General features: G+C 43.5%; 1 protein-coding gene across 5 annotated transcripts in view; it reads right to left on the reverse strand.

Moving 5' to 3' along the window:
- Positions 1-22,188, reverse strand: part of CIT (citron rho-interacting serine/threonine kinase) — a 90,123-nt gene that overhangs the window by 29,597 nt on the left and 38,338 nt on the right. For all 5 annotated transcript variants that reach the window (XM_055080670.1, XM_024120540.3, XM_055080669.1 and 2 more), the window contains 5 exons: positions 17,096-17,149; positions 10,491-10,688; positions 9,514-9,707; positions 6,175-6,310; positions 3,940-4,044 (listed from right to left, as the gene is read on the reverse strand). In XM_055080670.1, coding sequence (XP_054936645.1) covers positions 3,940-4,044; positions 6,175-6,310; positions 9,514-9,707; positions 10,491-10,688; positions 17,096-17,149 — 687 coding nt within the window. The remainder of the gene's footprint in view (positions 1-3,939; positions 4,045-6,174; positions 6,311-9,513; positions 9,708-10,490; positions 10,689-17,095; positions 17,150-22,188) is intronic.

Consider the following 22,188-nt stretch of genomic DNA (forward strand, 5'->3'; position numbering starts at 1 on the left):
CTCCATCCCGTTCAGGTGCGCCCCTCTCACCTTTCCATCTTCCTTTCCTGCCCGAACCTACTCTGCCAGCCTCTCCCCATCAGTCCCCCGTAAAGCAGGGTACTAACTTATGATCGCCTGCCCTGTGTGCACGAGCTGGAATTTCTGAGTCAAACCACAGAACCCCCTAAAATGCAGGGAAAGAAAGCGAGAAAGCAGCTAAGATAACCTCCTCCAGGGAGCTATCTGTCCCCTGTAGCACAAATGATTACTTCTTGCAAATTACCCGCTTTAGTTTCTCTCCACTATTTTAGGACAACACTAATTACTAGGCAGGAAGCAGAGAAACGAGTGCTAGGGACAAGAATCTGTTTGGTGACAGCCAGGCCCAAAATATTTCTCTAGAATCAACACATCAACTGTCCATTGGCTTTCCAGGAAATAGGCTACTTATTTACTACAATAGAAAACAAGAGTGACATTTGTGCTCGATGAAATGTTTTACAAAACCATTAACCTGCTTCCCAGAGAGAGGTAAATGGAGGCTGTTTCCAGTCAGTGTTAGAGTGAAAAGAGGGCTCTAGCCATGTGCTTAGATCTGTCCCCCAATTTTATGAGGGTGACAGGAAACTGGGAGGAAGCACAAAGGCACTAGATGACAGAACCAGAGCGTGAAACAACTCTGGTGGCTGTGGGAAGAAGGATCAAAACCAACAAGAGAAGGTTTAATAGGATGGTATTTTTTTTAAACATCAACTGAATAAAGAAAGATGTTTAGAAAAAAAAAAAAAAACTTGTAGAAGGGCTGGTGGTGATTTAACAGATCGGTGGGTGTCAGCAGTGTGCTAAAGCCACACAAAGAGCCCGGATCATTGGCAGAGGTATTCAGAGCCCAGAATGGAAGTGGAGATAGCCCACTATTCTGTGCTGTTCAAACCACAGGGGCTTCTAGAAACTCTCTTCGGAAAGATAAATCTATCAGAAAAGAACATCCCAAACAGGGAAGGCCTTAAAGTGTTCCATTTAGAAAAGAGAAGGCAATATGGAGTGGGAAAGCTAGAGAGATATCGAATCAGCTGTCACAGAGGTGATAAAATAAAAAGTAGTAGTTCTCTCACAGAAGCGTCACAAGGACTATAGGAGTTAATTCATGGAAAGTACTCAGAAAGGCACCTGGCACATAGTACGTGCTAATTAAACGTTAGTTATTTTGATTACTAGTCAAGTGATTTGATCATTAATCAATATTAACCTCCTACTTTGGTTGGAAATATGAGACTACACCCTGTTTTCAAATGTTTCGATGTCACAGAACCAATGGTTGGAAGTTACAGGCTTTAGTTTACAATAAGAAAGGACTTTCCAAGAGTTACAGCTGCCAGAAAAATGAGCTGGGATGTCTAAAGTCTGAGGCCAAGGTTCACCGAGGCCCACCTCTGAGGAGGGTTGGGGAAGGGACTGTCTACCTTGGAGGGGGATTAACTCGACAGGATGAGCAAGTGGATTCTGAGCTCTGGCATCGCTTCCAAGAGACGAACCGCGCCTGTAAAGGGCAGCGTCAGAAAAGCTGCTGAGGCCATTTCTGGCCCAAGAGAAAAGATCTGGGAGAAAGGTCCGTTAGTGCCCAGGACAGGGATAATAAAGGGAACAGCGGGGCAGGTGCTGGGAATTTGCACTAAATGACACACAAAAATCCTTTCCAACTCTGAGACACTGATTCTGACCTCATTTACAAGAATCTGCACCTGATGGAGAGGACCGCCAGGCAGTGCCCCCGGTCTCCTGCTTACAGAGGGCGCACCACAAGCCAGGATGCCAGCTGCGTTCCGGACAATAAAGATTGTTCTTAGTTTCCTAATGGTTTCGGCTGTCAGTGAGATCTGCCTCCCATTCAATGGCAGCCAGACATCTGCTCAAAAAGCCCTCTGTGAGGTGCAGAATGGAGAACTGGAAACGTTCCCAGGTAGTTTTAGACGTGAGAACAAGGGGACTGAATCAGGATTCCAGCCTTCTCTTCCTAGTCCTGCCACTGACTCACCATGTAACCTTGGACCAAAGCACTGAGCTGTTGGGGCCAGCGCTCCTTCCCTGGAAGGAGAAGGGGACAGGCGAGACCACTGATTATTTCTGTTCCTCCTGTTTCCAACAGGTGCCTCAAGTGGGGGTGTTGCCTATTCATTCCAGATAAAAGACTGTCATTCTCTATCTGACCACCGGGGTGATTTGTCAATTTCTATTATAATGTTCTTAGTGTCACCTTTGGTGAATTTCCCACCCATGCGTGTGTATGTTTGTGTGTGTGTGTGTGTGTGTGTGTGTGTGTGTGTGTGTGTATAATTGATTTTATTTAAAAACTTTTTGGTGTGGTAAAATATACATAAAATTTACCACTTTAATCATTTTTAATTGCACAGTCCTGTGGCATTAAGTACATTCACCTTTGGTGAATTTCCCACCCATGCGTGTGTATGTTTGTGTGTGTGTGTGTGTGTGTGTGTGTGTGTATAATTGATTTTATTTAAAAACTTTTTGTTGTGGTAAAATATACATAAAATTTACCACTTTAATCATTTTTAATTGCACAGTCCTGTGGCATTAAGTACATTCACATGGTTGTACATCACCATCATCCATCGCCAGAACTTTCCAAAACTCCCACCCATATTTTTTAAAGCCTCATTCTATAAAACATTTTATATTCACCTGCAAAATTTTCACCACACTTTTCGAACTTAATAGCATAGTCATAATATTTCTACCAGCAGAGCCCCTCAGGGGCTACAGGTAGCACACAATAAAACCTCACTCAATTCACCAGAATAGATAATCTGGCTAATTCAACCGTCAGGCTCACTATGGCTTAAACAGAACACTCTTGGAGTCCAGCTTCTCATGAAATATCTTTATAAAGTGCATTTGTCCTGATAGGTCAATTCTAATGAACAAAGCCGAATTACCAGTGATTCAACCAAACCAGGGCTTTGGTGGGGAGTGGGAAGTTGTCACCAGTTTAAACAGAGATTTTCAGAATTCTGCTAAAAGGTACAGGAAATAACATAAGGGATGGATTGGTTTAGGAGACCAATTTGAGCTTTTCGTTTTGTGTCTCAAAAGCAAGGCATCATTTTTTTAAATTGAATTAACTGGATGTTCAAAAGCCTTCATGAGATTTGGCACTCAGTGTAATCTGATCAGGTCTCTGCCCCGTGCACAAAGCTAATTACATGGTTGTCCTATCAGCCTGCAAACTTCATATACTTTGGACATAAACTCTAAAGAAGAATTTAACTCAATATCCATGTGCCTGCATATTTAATAAACTTCCACTTGGCACAGACTCGCTGTGTGCTCGACACTCCATTAAGCACCATTTGGGACGACACAATGAAAAAGAGAACCCCGGCCTTCGTGACACAGTCTTTTAACGTGTTAAACACCTTTAAGAAAGTATCCGGGACTTCCCTGGTGGCGCAGTGGTTAAGAATCTGCCTGCCAAGGCAGGGGACACAGGTTCGAGCCCTGGTCCGGGAAGATCCCACATGCCGCGGAGCAGCAACTACTGAGCCTGCGCTCTAGAGCCCACGAGCCACAACTACTGAAGCCAGCGCACCTAGAGCCCGTGCTCCGCAACGAGAGAAGCCACTGCAATGAGAAGCCCGTGCACCACAACGAAGAGTAGCCCCCGCTCGCCGCAACTAGAGAAAGCCCACACGCAGCAACAAAGACCCAACGCGGCCATAAAGAAAGAAAGAAAGAAAGAAAGATATAATGAAATAAAATGTTTTAAAAAAAGAAAGAAAGAAAGAAAGAAAAAAGGAAGTATCCGGTGACCACCTTACTCTTCCCTGAAAATTTGCACTTTGAGATCTGAACGCCTTAATTTGGATCTGCCCACCTGAAGACAACAGATATTCACTTGAGAGTCCACCCGGCTCTATTTACCCGGCGTTTTACACTCACCTCTTCCAGAAGCCTTTGTTTGAGCTCTCGTTCCGTCTCCAGCTTCTGTTGTAAACTTCGGGCGTTCATTTCAAGCATGGCGTGTTTCTTCTCCAGGTCATTGAGCTGGACAATTGGAAAAAATTGGCCGTGATACCACATTTAGTAATCTTAGATGCTAACAACTTTTGCAAATATCCACAAACCTTCTCAGGTAAAGAATAATCAAGTTCTAAAGGTCAGAACATACATACTGTTTTTTAAAAAGTATATCACAAATGTCCATGTCATAGATAAGCCTTATGTGTGTTATTCTATGAGGAGAGAATATTATTTCTAAGGGATGGGTCATATGTAGAGCAGTGACAAGTTCTAGGAGGATGACTTCTCAAGAATTTATCTATCTGACATGCTTTGGCTGAATTAAATAATCACATTCTGAATGCTTACTACTCGCACAGGATAATATCAGGAGCTTTGGATGAAAGGATAGACAAGCTCCCTCAAGGATCTTACATCAAGTCACAAAGGCAGAGGGTGGCGCCATAACTAGACACGTATACAAATAGTGACTGCTTTGTCAGGTGACGATTTTGATAAGAGGTACGGAGAAGAGAAATTCATCCTGAAAGACCATTCGTCAAGAGAAGATGGGGTCAGAATGTCTAGAGTCTTAAAGGATGGGGAGGACTTCGCTATAGAATACTTTACGAACAGTCAGGTAGAAAAAATATCCTTCAAGCTAAACACAAAAGGGTTCATTTATTTCTAAATAATATATTTACTTTCCTCATGGTCAAATAATATATTTACTTTCCTTATGGTTAAAAAATGGTTAAAAAAAAAAGTAAGCCAACACCAGGAGGGTTCCTGAGTAACGAGCTCTAGCCTTGAATCTGATCATTTTATTTCTATGAAATTCTGGTAAGAAAATAATCACGGATGTCCATAACGATTTATGTTCATCACAGCGTTATTTATGATGGCAAAAACAAAAAAATGGAACCAGCTCAAATTTTCAACACAAGTGGAATCATTGAAATAGGTGCCTCTGTGTAATTGATGTTTCCAGAACTACATGTTCAAAAAAGATTCACTAACTCAGAAAAAGCCCCTAGTTATGTGATGTTTAAAAAAATATGTAAAGCTATTTATATAGTAAGAACCTAAATTTATAAATAAAAATTTATATGTATATACAAATTCACCAAGATAACAGTGATGACAGCTTACCAGTCATTTTTTTCTTTACTTTTCTGTGGTTTCTATATCTTCCACAATGACCCCAAATAATCACTTTTATAATCATGAAACTACAAAGTTACACAAAATTCAGAGGTTAGATTTCTACTTTGTATTATGTGTGTGTGCTTGTGTGTGTGTGTGCAAAAGAGTGTGTATGTATGAGGCTATGCGTATACGTGAAATTCCTCGGACCTTTTGTTATCTATAATATTGAAGCACCTATTCGAAATCTCTTTTAAGACTATTAGACAGGGCTTCCCTGGTGGCGCAGTGGTTGAGAGTCCGCCTGCCGATGCAGGGGACACGGGTTCGTGCCCCGGTCCGGGAGGATCCCACATGCCGCGGAGCGGCTGGGCCCGTGAGCCGTGGCCGCTGAGCCAGCGCGTCCGGAGCCTGTGCTCCGCAACGGGAGAGGCCACAACAGAGGGAGGCCCGCGTACCACAAAAACAAAAAAACAAAAACAAAACAACAAAAAAAGACTATTGGATAACAATCTCTGAACACTGGTATGTCACTTTGTAAATACGGAGTGCCATGTGGACAGAACACGTGAATTTCCAACGTGAAATACCGAGAACCTGCACCATCCTCAGATCCTGTCGTGTCCCTGGACTGAGAACCCAGAGAGGCTGAGGCGTCCTGTCATCGCGGCAATGGAGCGCGTATGAGTCCTCAACGCTCCCCACTCCCCAAGGAGGCTCGACATGAGATCCATGGAGGCTTCTAGAAATCAAACGCCAGCAAGCAAGAGCGTTGTGCACCCAGATCAAAATCTCGACCTCAGGGGCGCTGATGGGCAGATGTGAGGAAGTCACTGACCGACTCTGATACCCTAGGACCTGCCCCCCTCGCCCACGCTACCGGCAACAGAGGGCGGCCCACGGGGAAGCATAATCGCGCGACTTTATGAAACATGCTGACCATTGATCGCATGTTGACTGTGTGTCAAGCATACCTGCTAAAAGGAGGTGCACACGTGTATCTAAAGGGCAGGAGGGACAGGGCCTGACCTTGTCAGAAAGACTCTCGGCCTTCAGCTTCTGTTCCTTGAGAGCCTGCTGCAGGGCCAGAATCTCAGCCTTGTGCTCCTTCACTGCCAGCTCGACCACCTGGCGCGACTCGGTGATCCGCTGATCGGCCCTCGCCCTACGGGGAAGCACAGGCGCGTTCAGAAGCCCCACCACCGCCGCCCTGCAGGAAGGAAGCTGGTCCAGCTCGGGCCCTGCTAAGCAACCAAACAGACTGCAGGCTGGCGAGATGCCCAACCTGACCCCTTGTTCTGAATTATGTCTTGTTTTCTGACCACGTTCAGAGTGAAGATGTGACCCACTTTAGGCCCTGGGTAAAAATACTCTTCACAGGTAAAGTTCCCGTGAATATATATGCACTTGGAAAGGCTGAAGGCGATAAGGCATCTTTCCAAATGCAAATGGGCTGGAGAGGACGTCACAAGACTGTCACACCCTCCTACGGGAGCAGGAAGGGAATGAGGGCCTGCTGAAGGAACACAGGGTGCAGAGGGCCACGCGAGGCCCCATGTGAGCAAACACTTCCTCTCCTTAAAGTACATGCAAGTAGTGAAGTGTTCTGGATGCTCTTCAAGAAACTGAAACTTGAACCTGATGGATGTATCAATATCTGTAAATAAGGTGAAAGAATAGAAAAACTGGAAGCAAACTAGAAAAATCACTGCCCCTCCCCCCTTTGGGTCTTATGCTTTGCTGCTTCCACGCCTGGGCTTGTACAGGCTCCTCCACTGGCAGCTCTCCTTCCCCACCCGACAAACCCAAATCTTACTCAGACTTCAAGGGTAAACTCAAAGGCCATGTCCACCATAGAACCTTTCCCAGTTTCCCTCTCAGAAGCAACCTCTCCTTGTTGTCCCCAAAGGATAAATGTACTTCTCACCTGGCACAGCCCACTCTCTATTTTAGGCGATAAATAGCTCAATGCATAGTTTACCTCCTCCACTAGACTCCTAGCCTCTTGAAGACAAGAATTAAGAATTATATTTTACTCATCTCAGGTCCCACATAATACCAAAATAGAGGCAGGAAAAAAACAGGGGTGGGTAGCCAAGATCTTTCACAATTGCCCCTGAAAGTATACATGAAACGTCTTCCCAAGCACAGCCCATGATTACACCTTCCACGCGTGACTGTGAATTTCTTGATGCTATGGTCAGATTCCGTCCCCAGAACTGTCTCTGAAGGATTCTAGAAACAGCTGGCATAAGAGCTGGACTTGCAGGTGGGAGGGAGGGGGTCTGTGTGAGGGCAGCCAGAACGTATGGTGAGGACGGGGGAGCCCAAGAGTTTGGAGGGAAACAGCAACAGGAGGTCTTAAACCAGCAGCCCCCTTACATCAGCAAGTACCCTGAATGGGAAGATGTCTAAAAGGGGAATATTTTTACCAGTTTCTCTTGAGACTTATAGGTCCTCTTTGCTTCCAGTCTTTTCTAGTTTGATTTAGCCCAGATTATACATCCAAGACAGTGACGAGTCTACTTTATGATCAAGCAAATGTGGGAAATACTAAAATGAATCTGATAGCGTCCTAATAAATGATAAATATTTCCAGGTATAGTTTACCTTGCTTACAGAGTTCAGAGTGGACTTCCCTGGTGACGCAGTGGTCGGGAATCTGCCTGCCGATGCAGGGGACACGGGTTCGAGCCCTGGTCCGGGAGGATCCCACATGCCGCGGAGCAACTAAGCCCGTGCGCCGCAACTACTGAGCCTGCGCTCTAGAGCCCGCGAGCCACAACTACTGAAGCCTGTGCACCCTAGAGCCGGTGCGCTGCAACTACTGAGCCCACACACCGCAACTACTGAAGCCCACACGCTGCAACTACTGAAGCCCACGCACCTAGAGCCCGTGCTCTGCAACAAGAGAAGCCACTGCAATGAGAAGCCCATGCACTGCAACGAAGAGTAGCCCCCACTCGCCGCAACTAGAGAAAGCCCGCGCACAGCAATGAAGACCCAACGCAGCCAAAAAAAAGAGTTCAGAGTACCGCGGGAAGGCAAGTTTCAGAGGAAGGTGATATTAGCGAGGTTATGGAGGAGGGATAGGATTCAGCTGGGCAGACAGGAAGCCACGGGGCGAATACCAGCCCGTAGGTGTCTCTGCACAAACTAAGAAAACACGTGTTCTTTAAGACTGTTTACTTCCATGTGTTGGCAAACTGTCATAATATACTGATTTTGTTAGCGCAAACACTGCCGCCGTGAGCTGTTAAACTGTCATAAAAGATCTTCAGATCTATGACGTCTTCAGTGCAAACAGCATCCCCAGCAGCATGTAGTACACAACCCTCACACCTGTGACCCTGGCAGGAAGGGAATTCTATGCTGGGAGGACTGTGGGAATGCAGAGAAAAGATACTACCTGAACTTATTTCCTACCAAGAAATGGAAAAAAAAGCCAAAACTGTTCTTATAGAGCAGTTGTTCTCAAACTGGGGGTGATTTTGCCCCCCAGGGGACACTGGGCAATGTCTGGAGATGTTGGGGGTTGTCACAACTTGAGGAGGGAGCAGCTACTCGGGTTCAGTGGGGCAAGCCCGGGGGCGCTGCTCACCATCGTACAGCGCACAGAAGGGCGCCCACAACAAAGGGTCATCCGGCCCGAACTGTCAATGATGCCAGAAGGCATCATTGGTGCAGAAGGCAGACTTGCATCACAAATGACCAAGATCGAAACAGTGATGGTCTTGCTACATGGTCACAATGATTAGAAACCCGAGAAAAGAGTTTCTACAAAGAAAGCACTGAGGGGCTTCCCTGGTGGCACCGTGGTTGGGAGTCTGCCTGCTAGGGCAGGGGACGCGGGTTCGGGCCCTGGTCTGGGGGGATCCCACAGGCCGCGGAACGGCTGGGCCCGTGCGCCACAACTACTGAGCCCGCGCGTCTGGAGCCTGTGCTCCGCAACGGGAGAGGCCGCGATAGTGAGAGGCCCGTGCACCGCGATGAGGAGTGGCTCCCGCTTGCCACAACGAGAGGAAGCCCTCACACAGAAACGAAGACCCAACACAACCAAAATGAATAAATAAATGAATAAACTCCTACCCCCAACATCTTAAAAAAAAAGAGAAAGCACTGACATAGTCTCCCTGCTGGCTCCCAGGGCCCTGCCTGGGGTAAGTGGCCACCATCTACTGCCCAGCGGCACTGTCTGTATTGACAACGAGGATGACGGACCCACTCTGGTTTGCACAAGAGCCTCCCAGTTTTAACGCTGGAAGTCTTATGTCCCAGGGCACCACTCAGCCCTGGCCAAGCTGGGACAGCCGGCTGGACCCTGCTACTGTCACCTGCCGCTGGTTTTCTCCCAGCAGGAAGCCCCACCTGCTCTGCTTCTCAGTGTCCAGCATCCTCTGTAGCTCTCGAACCCGACACTCAAACTGGGACTTCTCGTCCCCAAGCGCGCTCCTCCAGGCCTCCCACTGCCGCTCCTTCTCCAGCAGCTCGTCGTTCAGGGCCTCCAGGTCCACAACCTGCTCCTCCAGCATCGTGCAGGTGGTCTTCAGAGCCTCCACCGTCTGCAAATCGGTATCACTGAGTTGTGCTTTGTATCAGATGAGGATTTCCCAGATGTTACTTTTGTCGGGTCAGTTTCAGAAAAGCGGGAGTTTCTAACTACGGTCTGAAAGACACCATCTTTTTCTCCTACAGAATGAGGGGACCAGACAAGAATGGATGAAGGGCCATTTCTGCCGCCATCTTATAGAAAGAACCAGGCGGAAGACCAGGGAAAAGAGACCACGCTTAACAGTAAAGCGGCTCGGGAATTCCCCGGCGGTCCAGTGGTTAGGTCTCTGAGCTCTCACTGCCGAGGGCCAGGGTTCAATCCCCGGTAGGGGAAATAAGATCTCAGAGGCAGGCCACGCGGCGCAGCCAAAAAAAATTTTTTTTAAATAAATACATAACAATAAAGTGGCTCACAGAAGCATTCTATCTTTAATGGTTTTAAATCAAAACCAAGAACAACCACACACAGGACTTCCCTGGCAGTCCAGTGGTTAAGATTCTGCACTTCCACTGCAGGGGGCACGGGTTCCATAGGGATGGGGAACTAAGATCTTGCATGCTGTGCGGAGCGGCCGAAAAACAAAAAAACCCCCAAAAACCAACTACACACTTCTAAAAGCCATTTTTAAAACCCACAAGCCTTCAAAACACAGACATGATTATAAAAAAGAGCACTTTTACTGGACAGGCTCAGTCTGAGAACCCTTGGGGGAGATGCAACTGGCACGTGCTCTAAAATCTAAAGGGGTTCCAAGCTTCCTGGGGAAGTCTCTGACACCGTTCACAGTCCTTACTTGCTTCTGGCTGGTGAGCTGCATCTCCCTCTCCGTGATCTCGCGGCGGAGATGGTCTACTTCGCTTCGCAGCTGTACGATCTCGTCACTGGCGCCAGAGGCCTCATCAAGTTGTTTGGACAAGTAGAAATTTTGGTTGTTGAGCTCAGCGTTGTCCTCCGTCAGCTGGTTTAGCTGCTCCTCCAGGTCTGTGATTACCTAAGAGGAAAGGAATCCAGTTACGCAGCAAGCAAGTTGATCTGAAATGAGAAATTGCTTCTAGAGCCATCAGCACTTGAACCGACATGATAATGACGATCAGTGTGCAGCTCACGTTTGCCCATCCAACCTCTGAGAGCCAAACTCAATCCCCCACGCCCGCCCCCTTAGCGCCCAAACACACATATGCTGTGGGAGAACAAGAAATGCCTCAGATTCTTTTCTGACTCAAGTTTCATCTGGAAAATATGGTAAAAACAAATCAATCAAAAGTGCCTGCCATATGGAAGGGGCAACTTTAAATGAGATCAAGTTCATGGGCGATAAGAGAATGTGGAAGATGCAAACTGAGGAAAGAGCAATAGTAGAGAGACTGGTGTCACAATCTGCTAATTAAGCTAAAACGCCCAGGACACCATCTACAGGACATTATCTTGGGAAACAGTCTTAGAAAGCAAAATAAAGCTCTTATCACGGAAGACTGAGTGAAGGACACTAAGAGTTCTTTTAATAATATTTTAGGTAATAAATTTAAGTTTACGCAACAAAAGAAAAAAAAAATTTAAGGGACTCTCAGAATAATCCTGAAAATATAATACTGTATGACAGCATCACTTTAAATGGTTATTATGCAGCTGGCTACCAGAAAGTGGGAAGGCATGTATATGAAATTGTCATTTTACTGAGAGAGATTTAATCTGGTTTTACTAAATCATTTCCCTGCTCAACGGCGGAATGATTTCAATTTCAGTGCATTTAGCTTTCCTGTGCTCTTTGCTGAGGTTTAGTACCAGCACTTGCAAAGAGCTTTTATATATAATACTTTAGAAGTTTAAGGGCAATTTTCTAATAATAGTTGGAATGAGGCGCACTGGCAGTAAATTAAATTTTACGTAACAAAAAGGAGTAAATTAAAAGGAAATGCCTCTGAGCCTATGGTTATTAATTGTTTCCCATTTTCAAACCTAGAGTAGACTTAGTTTCTGAAATGTTGCCACTGTTTCCATGACTAACTCCCTATTTTAACCTACTCTGACTATCAATTAAAAAAAAATCTTCCCAGGCACATAGAATTAAAGAACGTCAATTAAGTAGATTTGTTCAATGTGGCCACAGCTTTTCATTTTGTTAACTGTGCTGATGAGCTTTAAGTGCAGTAAGTGGTCGAGTAATTTGTATTTTAATATCAAAAGCCATGTTAGGGCTTCCCTGGTGGCGCAGTGGTCGAGAGTCCGCCTGCCGATGCAGGGGATGCGGGTTCGTGCCCCGGTCCGGGAGGGTCCCACGTGCCGCGGAGCGGCTGGGCCCGTGAGCCGTGGCCGCTGAGCCTGCGCATCCGGAGCCTGTGCTCCGCAATGGGAGAGGCCACAACAGTGAGAGGCCCGCGCAGCGCAAAAAAAAACAAACAAAAAAAAAAAAACCAGCCATGTTAATTCCTACTCTACTGGTTTGTGTAACGCTATCAGCTACAAGAGGGGGAATAAAGGTTATCTGGTCAGGTTCTTGGCTAAACCTCCTTCTTTATCAGGGCTAAAAAAAAAAAAAATAGGAAAAAAACTGCAGGTCCATCACTCCTAGCAGGCACTTCTGCCTCACAGGGAACCCTGTACCACCCTTTGTGTGACGTGGTTAAATCTCCCGAAAGCAGAAACAATGAATAAACAATGCAGTAAACCCATTCCTTAAGATGGTTTTCCTCCTGGACTGCAAATGTCTCCACTGTGCTTGCTTCTACCTCTGCCCCCAAAGGAAAACAAGACTGATGAGGCAAACTGGCCTGGAAGCTGTGCTATAAAATGGATTCTGGAAGCCCCAAATAAGCCACCTTGAACTTGGCTGGGTTGGTTTCTCCACGTGACATGGAGGTAAATACTATATTGACTACCTTCTCTGTTGCTCTGGTTTTAATGTTTTGGCTTTTTCTTGCGTGCTATTCTACTTTAACGCATCATGTGAAATACATGGGATAAAAATTAGTGACCAAGATGGAAGCATCAGTCGTGCCCCATGGGGAGCAAACAGACTACAGAACATCTATCCACATAAGAATATATATGCTGCCAAAATAATTTACTTGTCATTCAAAGACATATTTAAGCCTTTGGGTACCTACTCCCTTTGACTCATGAAAAAAAAAATGCCATTTATAATAAGCCCATTTCTGCCACTTCTTCTCCTCCTCCCCAAATTAGATTATAAAGTGCTAAAGAAGAAACACTCGAAAAAAGTCAGGGAGGTGCCAAGATTACTACTCTCATTTCGTTTGACATGGGCCCACTGGAGTAGGAAGAGTCCTTCTATTTCCTTGTCATCCTGTTTTCAAGGGGTCTCTGACTTCTGTTTACACTTTGTGATGACTGGCTCTGTATTTTGTCATCATCTCTATGTTGCCTGCTTGACAAGAGGAGGATTAGGTGCTTGCACGAAGCATCCGAGGCCTCGTGAAAGCATGTTAGCGCATTCGGACGTTTCGTATGTTCTTCCGGCCTAAAAGCCGTAACACGTTGAGCTTGTGGCTCTGCTGGAGTTGCCAGAGTGTTAGACACACACAGATATTGGGCGGACCTGAGACACAGGCAGTAAATTAATGATCTCCGTGGTTTAAAAAAAAAAAAAAAAAAAAAAAAAAAGGATAATAATGGGCTATCTGTGATTTTGAACCAGGTTATAAGCAAAGAGAATTCTTAGGTCTCCTTTGTGGGTATATTCTCTCCACACCAAGGGCAAATGATCTGTTTCCTGTATTATGAGTTTCTTGAGCTTTCAACCCCAAGGATAGAAGGCAGGAAAGATAAACCGCAAGGCTGATTCCATCTTAGTGGTTAAAAAAAAAAAAGATGAGGGAGATAGCTTCATAATGCAAGGGCCAGCAGAGCTTTCTTCTATGCTGTTTTTACAGATAAGAGATCTTGGTACAATTCTAACAGAAAACAGGGATACAAAAATATTATCTACTCTCAGTGCCCAAAAAAAATTTCTTTTAAAGATCTCTATTTGGGGTTATCTGTTGCTTTTTAAGCACACCTCGTGGTTCTGAGATACATATGTTACCTCTCACACCTGACTGGGCAGCCAGTAGAGGGAATGTTACCTGGTAAATATCCAAGAGCATGTTGGGGGTGAAGACACCAGACAGACAATGAGTATCAGGCTGAAAAGACACAGGGCTGACATCCTATTTTAACGCCTCATTCCTTCTTGAAGGCAGCTATTTGCATATTATTTATTTTTAATCTTATAGCTGACAGATTGATTCATAATTAAAACCGTGTCATATGTTGGCCCACCATCTCCTCTCCAAAACAGACTTAGGTAGGGTTTTAGGTGCCAGATTGAATCAAATCCTTTTTTAAAATCTCTTCAAAATATAGAAATGGCCTGAGCTTGAAAATCTTACTGCTCATGAGCTTTTTAAAAGCCGCTAACTAGGAGCTCCAATTGATTGAACTATCATAGGAGTTCCCACCAGTAACAAAGATGACGTTTCCCGGCGGCGCCAATCCTGGACAGCACCAACGAGAAAGGAACATCTATCGCGCTCTCCGAAAGTGTCTATAAAGCAGCCTTTGAACTTGCGAAAGTATAACTGAGATCTACAATTGCTGCCAAGTGGTGTTCTAAAGTGGTGGTTTTCAAACTTTTTTAAGGAGCGGGACCGTTTTCTACACAAGATTCTGTGGTAAACCCAATGTAATAAAATGATAATAGCAACCAACACTGATTAGTGCATTCTGTGGACCAGGCCCTGTACAAACACCAACGCACCATCTAATTCTTGCAGGAACCCCAGGTATTATTACCAAGTTTCGGATTCTATGACTCAGTGCTTCCTAGGTTTTACTGTTTCTGAAATCTGAATGTATATTGCAACTAAACAGCTGTCTCTCTTCCCTCACCCAGCCCCGCAAAGAGCAGTAATTAAATGAATTATGCATCTTACAATCGATGGTGTATTGGAATCGAGGACATACAATGTCATCCCATTTCATGGACAAAGAAATGGAGCCACAGGAGTGTAACATCGCATAGGTTACCGAGAGACCAATTTAGAATCTGAACCAGTCTATCTGACTCCAGAGCGTGTGGTCTGGACCCCCAAGCTACCCAGCTGCACTAGCTGAAATGTGGGTAGCGATCACTTTCTCGGGTTCCCCCCCCACTGGGAGAGGCCCCCAAAGGCTTCTCCACAGAACGCCAGGGGTAAGTAAAGGAAGGATTAGAAGTCACTGTGCCAGAAAAAGCAAATTTGAGGGATAAAGAGAGTACAAAAGTTACATAAGAAAGTAACCAAATTTGTTCTACATATTGGTATAGTCTATTGAAACTACACTTGCAATTTTTTAAATGGGGGGGAGGGAGGATTACAAAGGCACGCAAGGAAACTCTTGAGGGTGATGATTATGTTTGTTATTTTGATTGTTTTGCTGATTTCACAAATATACACACATTTCAAAACTCATAAGTTATTGTACTCTGATTATCCCTTAAGCTGTAAAAAGAAAAAAAGCTGTTTAAAAAAAAAAAAAAAAAAAAAAAGATGTTTAAAAAAAAAAAAAAGACTAAAAAAGCAGAAAAGAAAACTCCAGATGAATGGAACAGGATTACTGATGTACACATTTAAAATGCATCCAAGTTTATTTTAGGAAAAAATAGTAATGTTAAAAAAAAAAAGTCACAGTCCTAAAATGATCTATATTTTATTCAGTGATCATTTATGAGCATGTATGTAATATAAGCAATTAACTCTTGTGTAAAATAAGAAACCAAGATAATAAGGAACTAAAAAAGTAAGGCAAAAGAGTACAGGAACAGAATGCATCAATTCCTCAAGGAAGGGAAGAAATCAAAAGATAATGCTAAGGCAGCCTCACCCCAGATCCCGCCACTGGCAACAGGAAATAGACCTGAATTCCATCTGCCAGGTACCTGCTAGAGTGAAACAGAGGCACGTCCCATGACCTAGCTATTCCACTCTTGGGTATATGCTCATCAGAAACAAGGCCTTACAGCCGTCAAAGGACCTGTACAAGAATGTTCCTATGTACAAGCTTTATTCCTACCAGAAACAACCCAAACATCCATCAACAGGAGAATGGATAAAGAAACTTCAGTTCTATACACACACTGGAAACACGACACCGTAACTAAAATATAACAAAATCTTGATGGATGCAACAACATGGATGAACCTCAGAGACAATTTAAGTCACAAAAAAAGCTAAACCCAAAAGACCGCATCTTCTATGATTTCATTTATATGAAGTTCAAGAACAGAAAAGCTAAGGTGTGGTATCAGAGGTCAGAATACTGGTTACCCTTAGGGCAAAGGATGCTGATGGGAAGCGGACAGGAGGGAACCTTCTGGGAGCTGAAAAGTTATGTATCTTGATCTTTGTTGTGGTTACACAAGTTGTCTATACACATACAAATCCATCGCGCTATATGCTTAATATTAGTTGCACTTCATGTACTTTGTTGTGTGCATTTTATACCTAAATGAAGCGGGGGGGCAAGACGGGGGGAGCATATACCAGGACTTGATGTCCCATTTATAGTAGGAAAGGAGGAAAGAAGGAGTTCATTACAAGAAAAGAAAATATGCCTATAGGAGGTGGAGGGGTGTTTCTGGAAATTTACAGATGCAAACAATACAAATGGAGACAAGCTGACTGAGAACTGACTAAGGAGGTAACAGAGCAATGAAAGGACCAAAGAAAGGAGGTAGAACCATGAATAAGGACAACATCCCTCCCTTCTGAAAGGGGCCTATTTTAGTCCCTCTCTCTGATCAAAAATAGACTCTGAGTTTCCACTGATCCTACCCTATTACATAACCTATGAATGATGCTTATCTGCTCCTGGAATTGACTTCTCTCAATAGAAATAACGACTCCCAAAGAGTCCTAGATTCTGAATTTGCATGTTAGGAAGCCAGATTTTGCCTGTTAGGAAGTTAACACTTCTAGATTCCCCAGGAGAAGAACTTGTTGGTCTTTCCTCTCTGTAGAGGCAGTAGGGTGGAGAAGCCTGACATGTCTAACTGCCCCTTACCATCTGGGGCCAGTCTCAGACAGAACCTTCTAGATTGGAGAAGGAAGGGGAGCTCCAATGGGACTTTTGTTGCAGCTACTGAGATCTATTAGTGGTTCTGCAGTGAGAATTATTTTGACCATTCCAACAAGCCTTCCCCAAACACGAAGAATGGCTTAATTTTTTTTAAACTGGCAGGAACACAAGACACTGAAGTTATCTGAGGCTCAGAAACTTCCAAATCAGTTTGACCGCATTAACTGCTTCAAGCTGAAAGTTTATATCAAAAATCAGTCATTGATATTAGAATGAGATGTCCCCCTTTCCTTCTCAGTTTTAGTTTTATGTTATTTTCATTATCTTTGGTTAATACTCACAGTACAGCTGTTACGAAGGGCATCAAATTTGCGCTGGATTTCATCTCTATGTGCCTAAAAGGTAAGAAGTTGATTATAAATCTTTCATAGGGTGGAATACAATTCTACATGCTATAGGTCAAATAAAGAAAATCGCAATTTGTCTAAAAAAGCCAAGAACGCTGTTGCAGTTGCCCCAGCACCTTTTTTTCAAAGAATTAATCAAGTCATACCCAACAGGAGAAGCAAAGTTACAGGAATACACAATGCCTATTAATAACAATGAACTATTTAGACCACACATCGCACCCTGTACCAATATATATTTAACATTCAGATTAAAACTAGGGACCAGTGGAAGAAAGGAAAAAAACAAAAGATGAAGTTTTACTCTCCTTTATTTGTCTTCCTCCCCATTTTTTTTTTTTTTTTTTGCATTACGCGGGCCTCTCACTGCCGTGGCCTCTCCCGTTGCGGAGCACAGGCTCCGGACGCGCAGGCCCAGCGGCCATGGCCCACGGGCCCAGCCGCCCCGCGGCATGCGGGATCCTCCCAGACCGGGGCACGAACCTGGGTCCCCTGCATCGGCAGGCGGACTCCCAACCACTGTGCCACCAGTGAAGCCCTCTCCCCATTCTTAATCTTTTCCTCTTCCCTCCAATTGGCTGCCCACTGCTGCCCCACCCCCACCCCCAAGCCTTCTCCCAAGAAAGACACAAACACACATATACAGGACAATAGCCAGGACAAAGTAGGGACTTTTTAAAAAATTAAATCCAAAGCTGCTGAGATTCAGAAACCCTGTGTAGACCTTGAAGTAAATATAAAGATTTTCACCAAGGCAGAGGCACTCTAAACCAGTAGCATTCATTCAGCTGACAAGGATATTTTGAGTACATACTACATGGCAGACACTATGGCAAGATACAGCATATCTGGCCTCACCTTCATTCTGGTGCGGACAGGTAGAAAATAAACAAGGGCAGGATTACAAACAGTGACAAGTGTTATGAAGGAAACGAACGGGGCCTAGGGAAAAAGAATAAGCGGGGGGAGAAAAAGAACTCACTTAGATGGGGCAGTCAAGGAGGGCTTCTCTGAAGAGCTGACATTTAAACTGAAATCTGCAGGATGATGAGGAGCCAGCCATGCAAAGAATAGAAAAGAGCAGAGGGAACAGCATCTGCAAAAACCCTGAGGCAAGAAAGGGTTTGGTGCATTTGGGGAACAAAAAAGGACCTGAGTGGCTAGAGCAGTTTTTTACACTTAAGCTGTGACTCAAGAGCGAAGATGTCAAGTCAAATTTTTTTGGTTTGTTTTATCCAATGAAATGGAATAAACAGGATAGATTAGAAAACATCAGAATGTACCTTGGAGAGTAAAGGTAAGCACCATTGTTGGAAACTTGTTTCAGATACCATAAGTCATCAAGTTTAAGTTGCTATCAATTGTAAGATTTACCACAATTTTATGTAACATTAAGAAAAAGAAGTACTGCCAATGAAACTATGACATGTTTATGTCCTTATGACTACAGAATCATATACAGGCTATAAGATGCATCCTGATTATCTACCTTAAAACTCACTGAAACTCAGTATATAGGCTCCCTTGTATGAGACTGCAAGGTAAAATGTATTCTTCTGTGGATTGTGGCCAAAGAGCAAAAGAGGGAAAATGTGGCCCAAGCTGATGGTAGAGAGGCAGGCCCAGACCAAGAATCTTGAAGGCCAAGAAAAGAGTTTGGATTTCATTCAAAATGCAATTAATTGGAGGCCAACAGAGGTTTTAAAATGCGGAGTGACATGGTCTGGTTGTCGTTTTGTGGATGCTGCAGGAAGAACAGATCAAAACAGGACAAATGTAGGAGGAAGTTCCAAAACCACTGAGGAGGTTGCTGCTGTCATTAAAAGAAGAGAGGATGGTGCCTTGGAGCTGGACGTGACAAAAGATGCAGAGAAGTGGATGGAGGTGAGATCTCTTTTGGAAGCACAGGTAATAAGACTTGCTGATGGACATGGGGGCCAAGGGTTCCTTAATGGACTTTTGATTTGGAAGACAAGGTAGATTATGGTACCATTTTCTTAGCTATGAAAGCCCAAAGAAGAATCCAGTTTTAGGCAGAGGAAAAAGTGGTCCTTTGCTTTAAAAAATAATAAAAAAAAATTCATCTCTATCAGAGATTAATAAGTAATAAATGATGGAGAGGGTGTGGAAAAAAGGGAACCCTCCTACACTGTTGGTGGGAATGTAAATTGATGCAGCCACTATGGAAAAAAGTATGGAGCTTCCTTAAAAATATAAAAATAGAGCTACCATATGATCTAGCAATCGCACTCCTGGGCATATATCCAGAGAAAACTCTTAATTCAAAAAGATGCATGCACCCCAATGTTCATAGCAGCACTATTTACAAGAGCCAAGACATGGAAACAGCCTAAATGTCCATCAACAGATGAATGGATAAAGAAGATGTGGTATATACACAATGGAATACTACTCAGTCATAAAAAAAAGAATGATATAATGCCTTTTGCAGCCACATGGACGGACCTAGAGATTATCATACTAAGTGAAGTAAGTCAGACAGGGAAAGACAAATATCATATGATATCACTTATATGTGGAATCTAAAATATGAGACAAATGAACTTATTTAGAAAACAGAAACAGACTCACAGACATAGAAAACAAACTTATGGTTACCAAAGGGGAAAGGGCAGGGATAAATTAGGAGTTTTGGATAAATTCATCTCTATCAGAGATTAATAAGTAATAAATGCTGGAGAGGGTGTGGAAAAAAGGGAACCCTCCTACACTGTTGGTGGGAATGTAAATTGGTGCAGCCAGTATGGAGTAAATTAGGAGTTTTGGATTAGCAGATACAAACTACTACATACAAAACAGATAAACAACAAGGTCCTACTGTATAGCACAGGGGACTATATTCAATATAAATTCATCTCTATCAGAGATTAATAAGTAATAAATGATGGAGAGGGTGTGGAAAAAAGGGAACCCTCCTACACTGTTGGTGGGAATGTAAATTGATGCAGCCACTATGGAAAAAAGTATGGAGCTTCCTTAAAAATATAAAAATAGAGCTACCATATGATCTAGCAATCGCACTCCTGGGCATATATCCAGAGAAAACTCTTAATTCAAAGATAAACAACAAGGTCCTACTGTATAGCACAGGGGACTATATTCAATATCTTCTAATAAACCAAAATGGAAAAGAATATTTTTAAAAATGTATCTGAATCACTTTGCTGAACACCAGAAACACAATACTGTAAATCAACTATACTTCAATTTTTTTAAAGAAAGAAAAAGGTCTATAAGAGAAGTAAGTCAAAAAATTCAGCACCTAGCCTGTCAATGCAGGGGACACTGGTTCGAGCCCTGGTCCGGGAAGATCCCACAAAAGTATGGAGCTTCCTTAAAAATATAAAAATAGAGCTACCATATGATCTAGCAATCGCACTCCTGGGCATATATCCAGAGAAAACTCTTAATTCAAAAAGAGTCATGTACCACAATGTTCATTGCAGCACTATTTACAGTAGCCAGGACATGGAAGCATCCTCAGTGTCCATCAACAGATGGAGCCCGAGTGCCATAACTACTGAGCCCGAGTGCCACAACTGCTGAAGCTGCATGCCTAGAGCCTGTGCTCTGCAACGAGAAGCCACTGCAGTGAGAAGCCCGTGCACCACAACGAGGAGAAGCCCCCACTCGCCACAACTAGAGAAAGTCCACGTGCAGCAACGAAGACCCAACGCAGCCAAAAATAAATACGTACATACATAAATAAATTTTTAAAAAAATTCAGCACCGAATTTAGCTGTGATGTATTCTCTAAATATGTCTATTTTGCCATAGATTTATATTTTAAGTTTATAACAGATTAGCCACTGCAGAAAAAAAGATTAGTGAACTTGAAGACATAGCAACAGAAATTATCCAAAATGAAATGCACAAAGGAAAAAAAAGACTTAAAAAATGAACAGAGCATCAATGAGCTGTGAGACAACTGCAAGGAGCCTGATATACATGTAATCAAAGTCCCTGAAGGAGTGCAGGAGTGAGACAGAAAAAAACATTTGAAGAAATAATGGCCACAAATTTTCCAAAGTCAATGAAAAAATAAATCCATAGATGCAAAAAGTTAAATGAGCCCTAAGCACAGGAAACATGAAGGAAATTAAGCTAAATCACATCATAATCAAACTGCTTAAAACCAGTAATAAAGAGAAAAAGCTTAAAACCAGCCAGAGAAAAAAGACAAGTTACTTATAGAGAAACAAAGAGAAAGATTTCTCCCAGTGAGGTTGGAGGGGTTTTGGAGGGGAGTAAGCTAGAAGACAGTGGAGCAACATCTTTAAAGCACTGAAAGGAAAACAAAAACAAAAATCTGTCAACCTAGAATTCTATACCCAGCAACAATATCTTTCAAAAATGAAGGCGAAATTAAGACCTTTCCAGACACACAAAAGCTGAAAGAATTTGCCACCCACACACCTGTACTATAAGAAATGTTAAAGGAAGTCTTTCAGGCAGAAGATGACAACCAGAGATTTAAAACTACACAAAAGAATGAAAAGGACTGGAAAAATGGTAAAACAAAACAAAAATCAGTAATTGCAGACAGAATTACAGATTCATAAATTAAGAGTCATTACTTAGAATCAACTCAAATAATTAGCCCCGATTTTCAGGAACTAATTTAATAGATTATGATTTTTTCCCCAAAACTCTGTTTTTTGCCTAATAATGATATGAGAGATTTATTAATTTAATGGGCAAGAATACTATTTATCCGGGCTTCCCTGGTGGCACAGTGGTTGAGAATCTGCCTGCTAATGCAGGGGACACGGGTTCGAGCCCTGGTCTGGGAGGATCCCACATGCCACGGAGCAACTAGGCCCGTGAGCCACGACTACTGAGCCTGCGCGTTTGGAGCCTGTGCTCCACAACAAGAGAGGCCACGATAGCGAGAGGCCCCCGCTTGCCACAACTAGAGACAGCCCTTGAAACGAAGCCCAGAAATGAAGACCCAACACAGCAAAAATAAATAAATTAATTAATAAACTCCTACCCCCAACATCTTC

The sequence above is a fragment of the Physeter macrocephalus genome, chromosome 19, assembly GCF_002837175.3.
Source record: "Physeter macrocephalus isolate SW-GA chromosome 19, ASM283717v5, whole genome shotgun sequence".
Lineage (NCBI taxonomy): Eukaryota > Metazoa > Chordata > Mammalia > Artiodactyla > Physeteridae > Physeter > Physeter macrocephalus.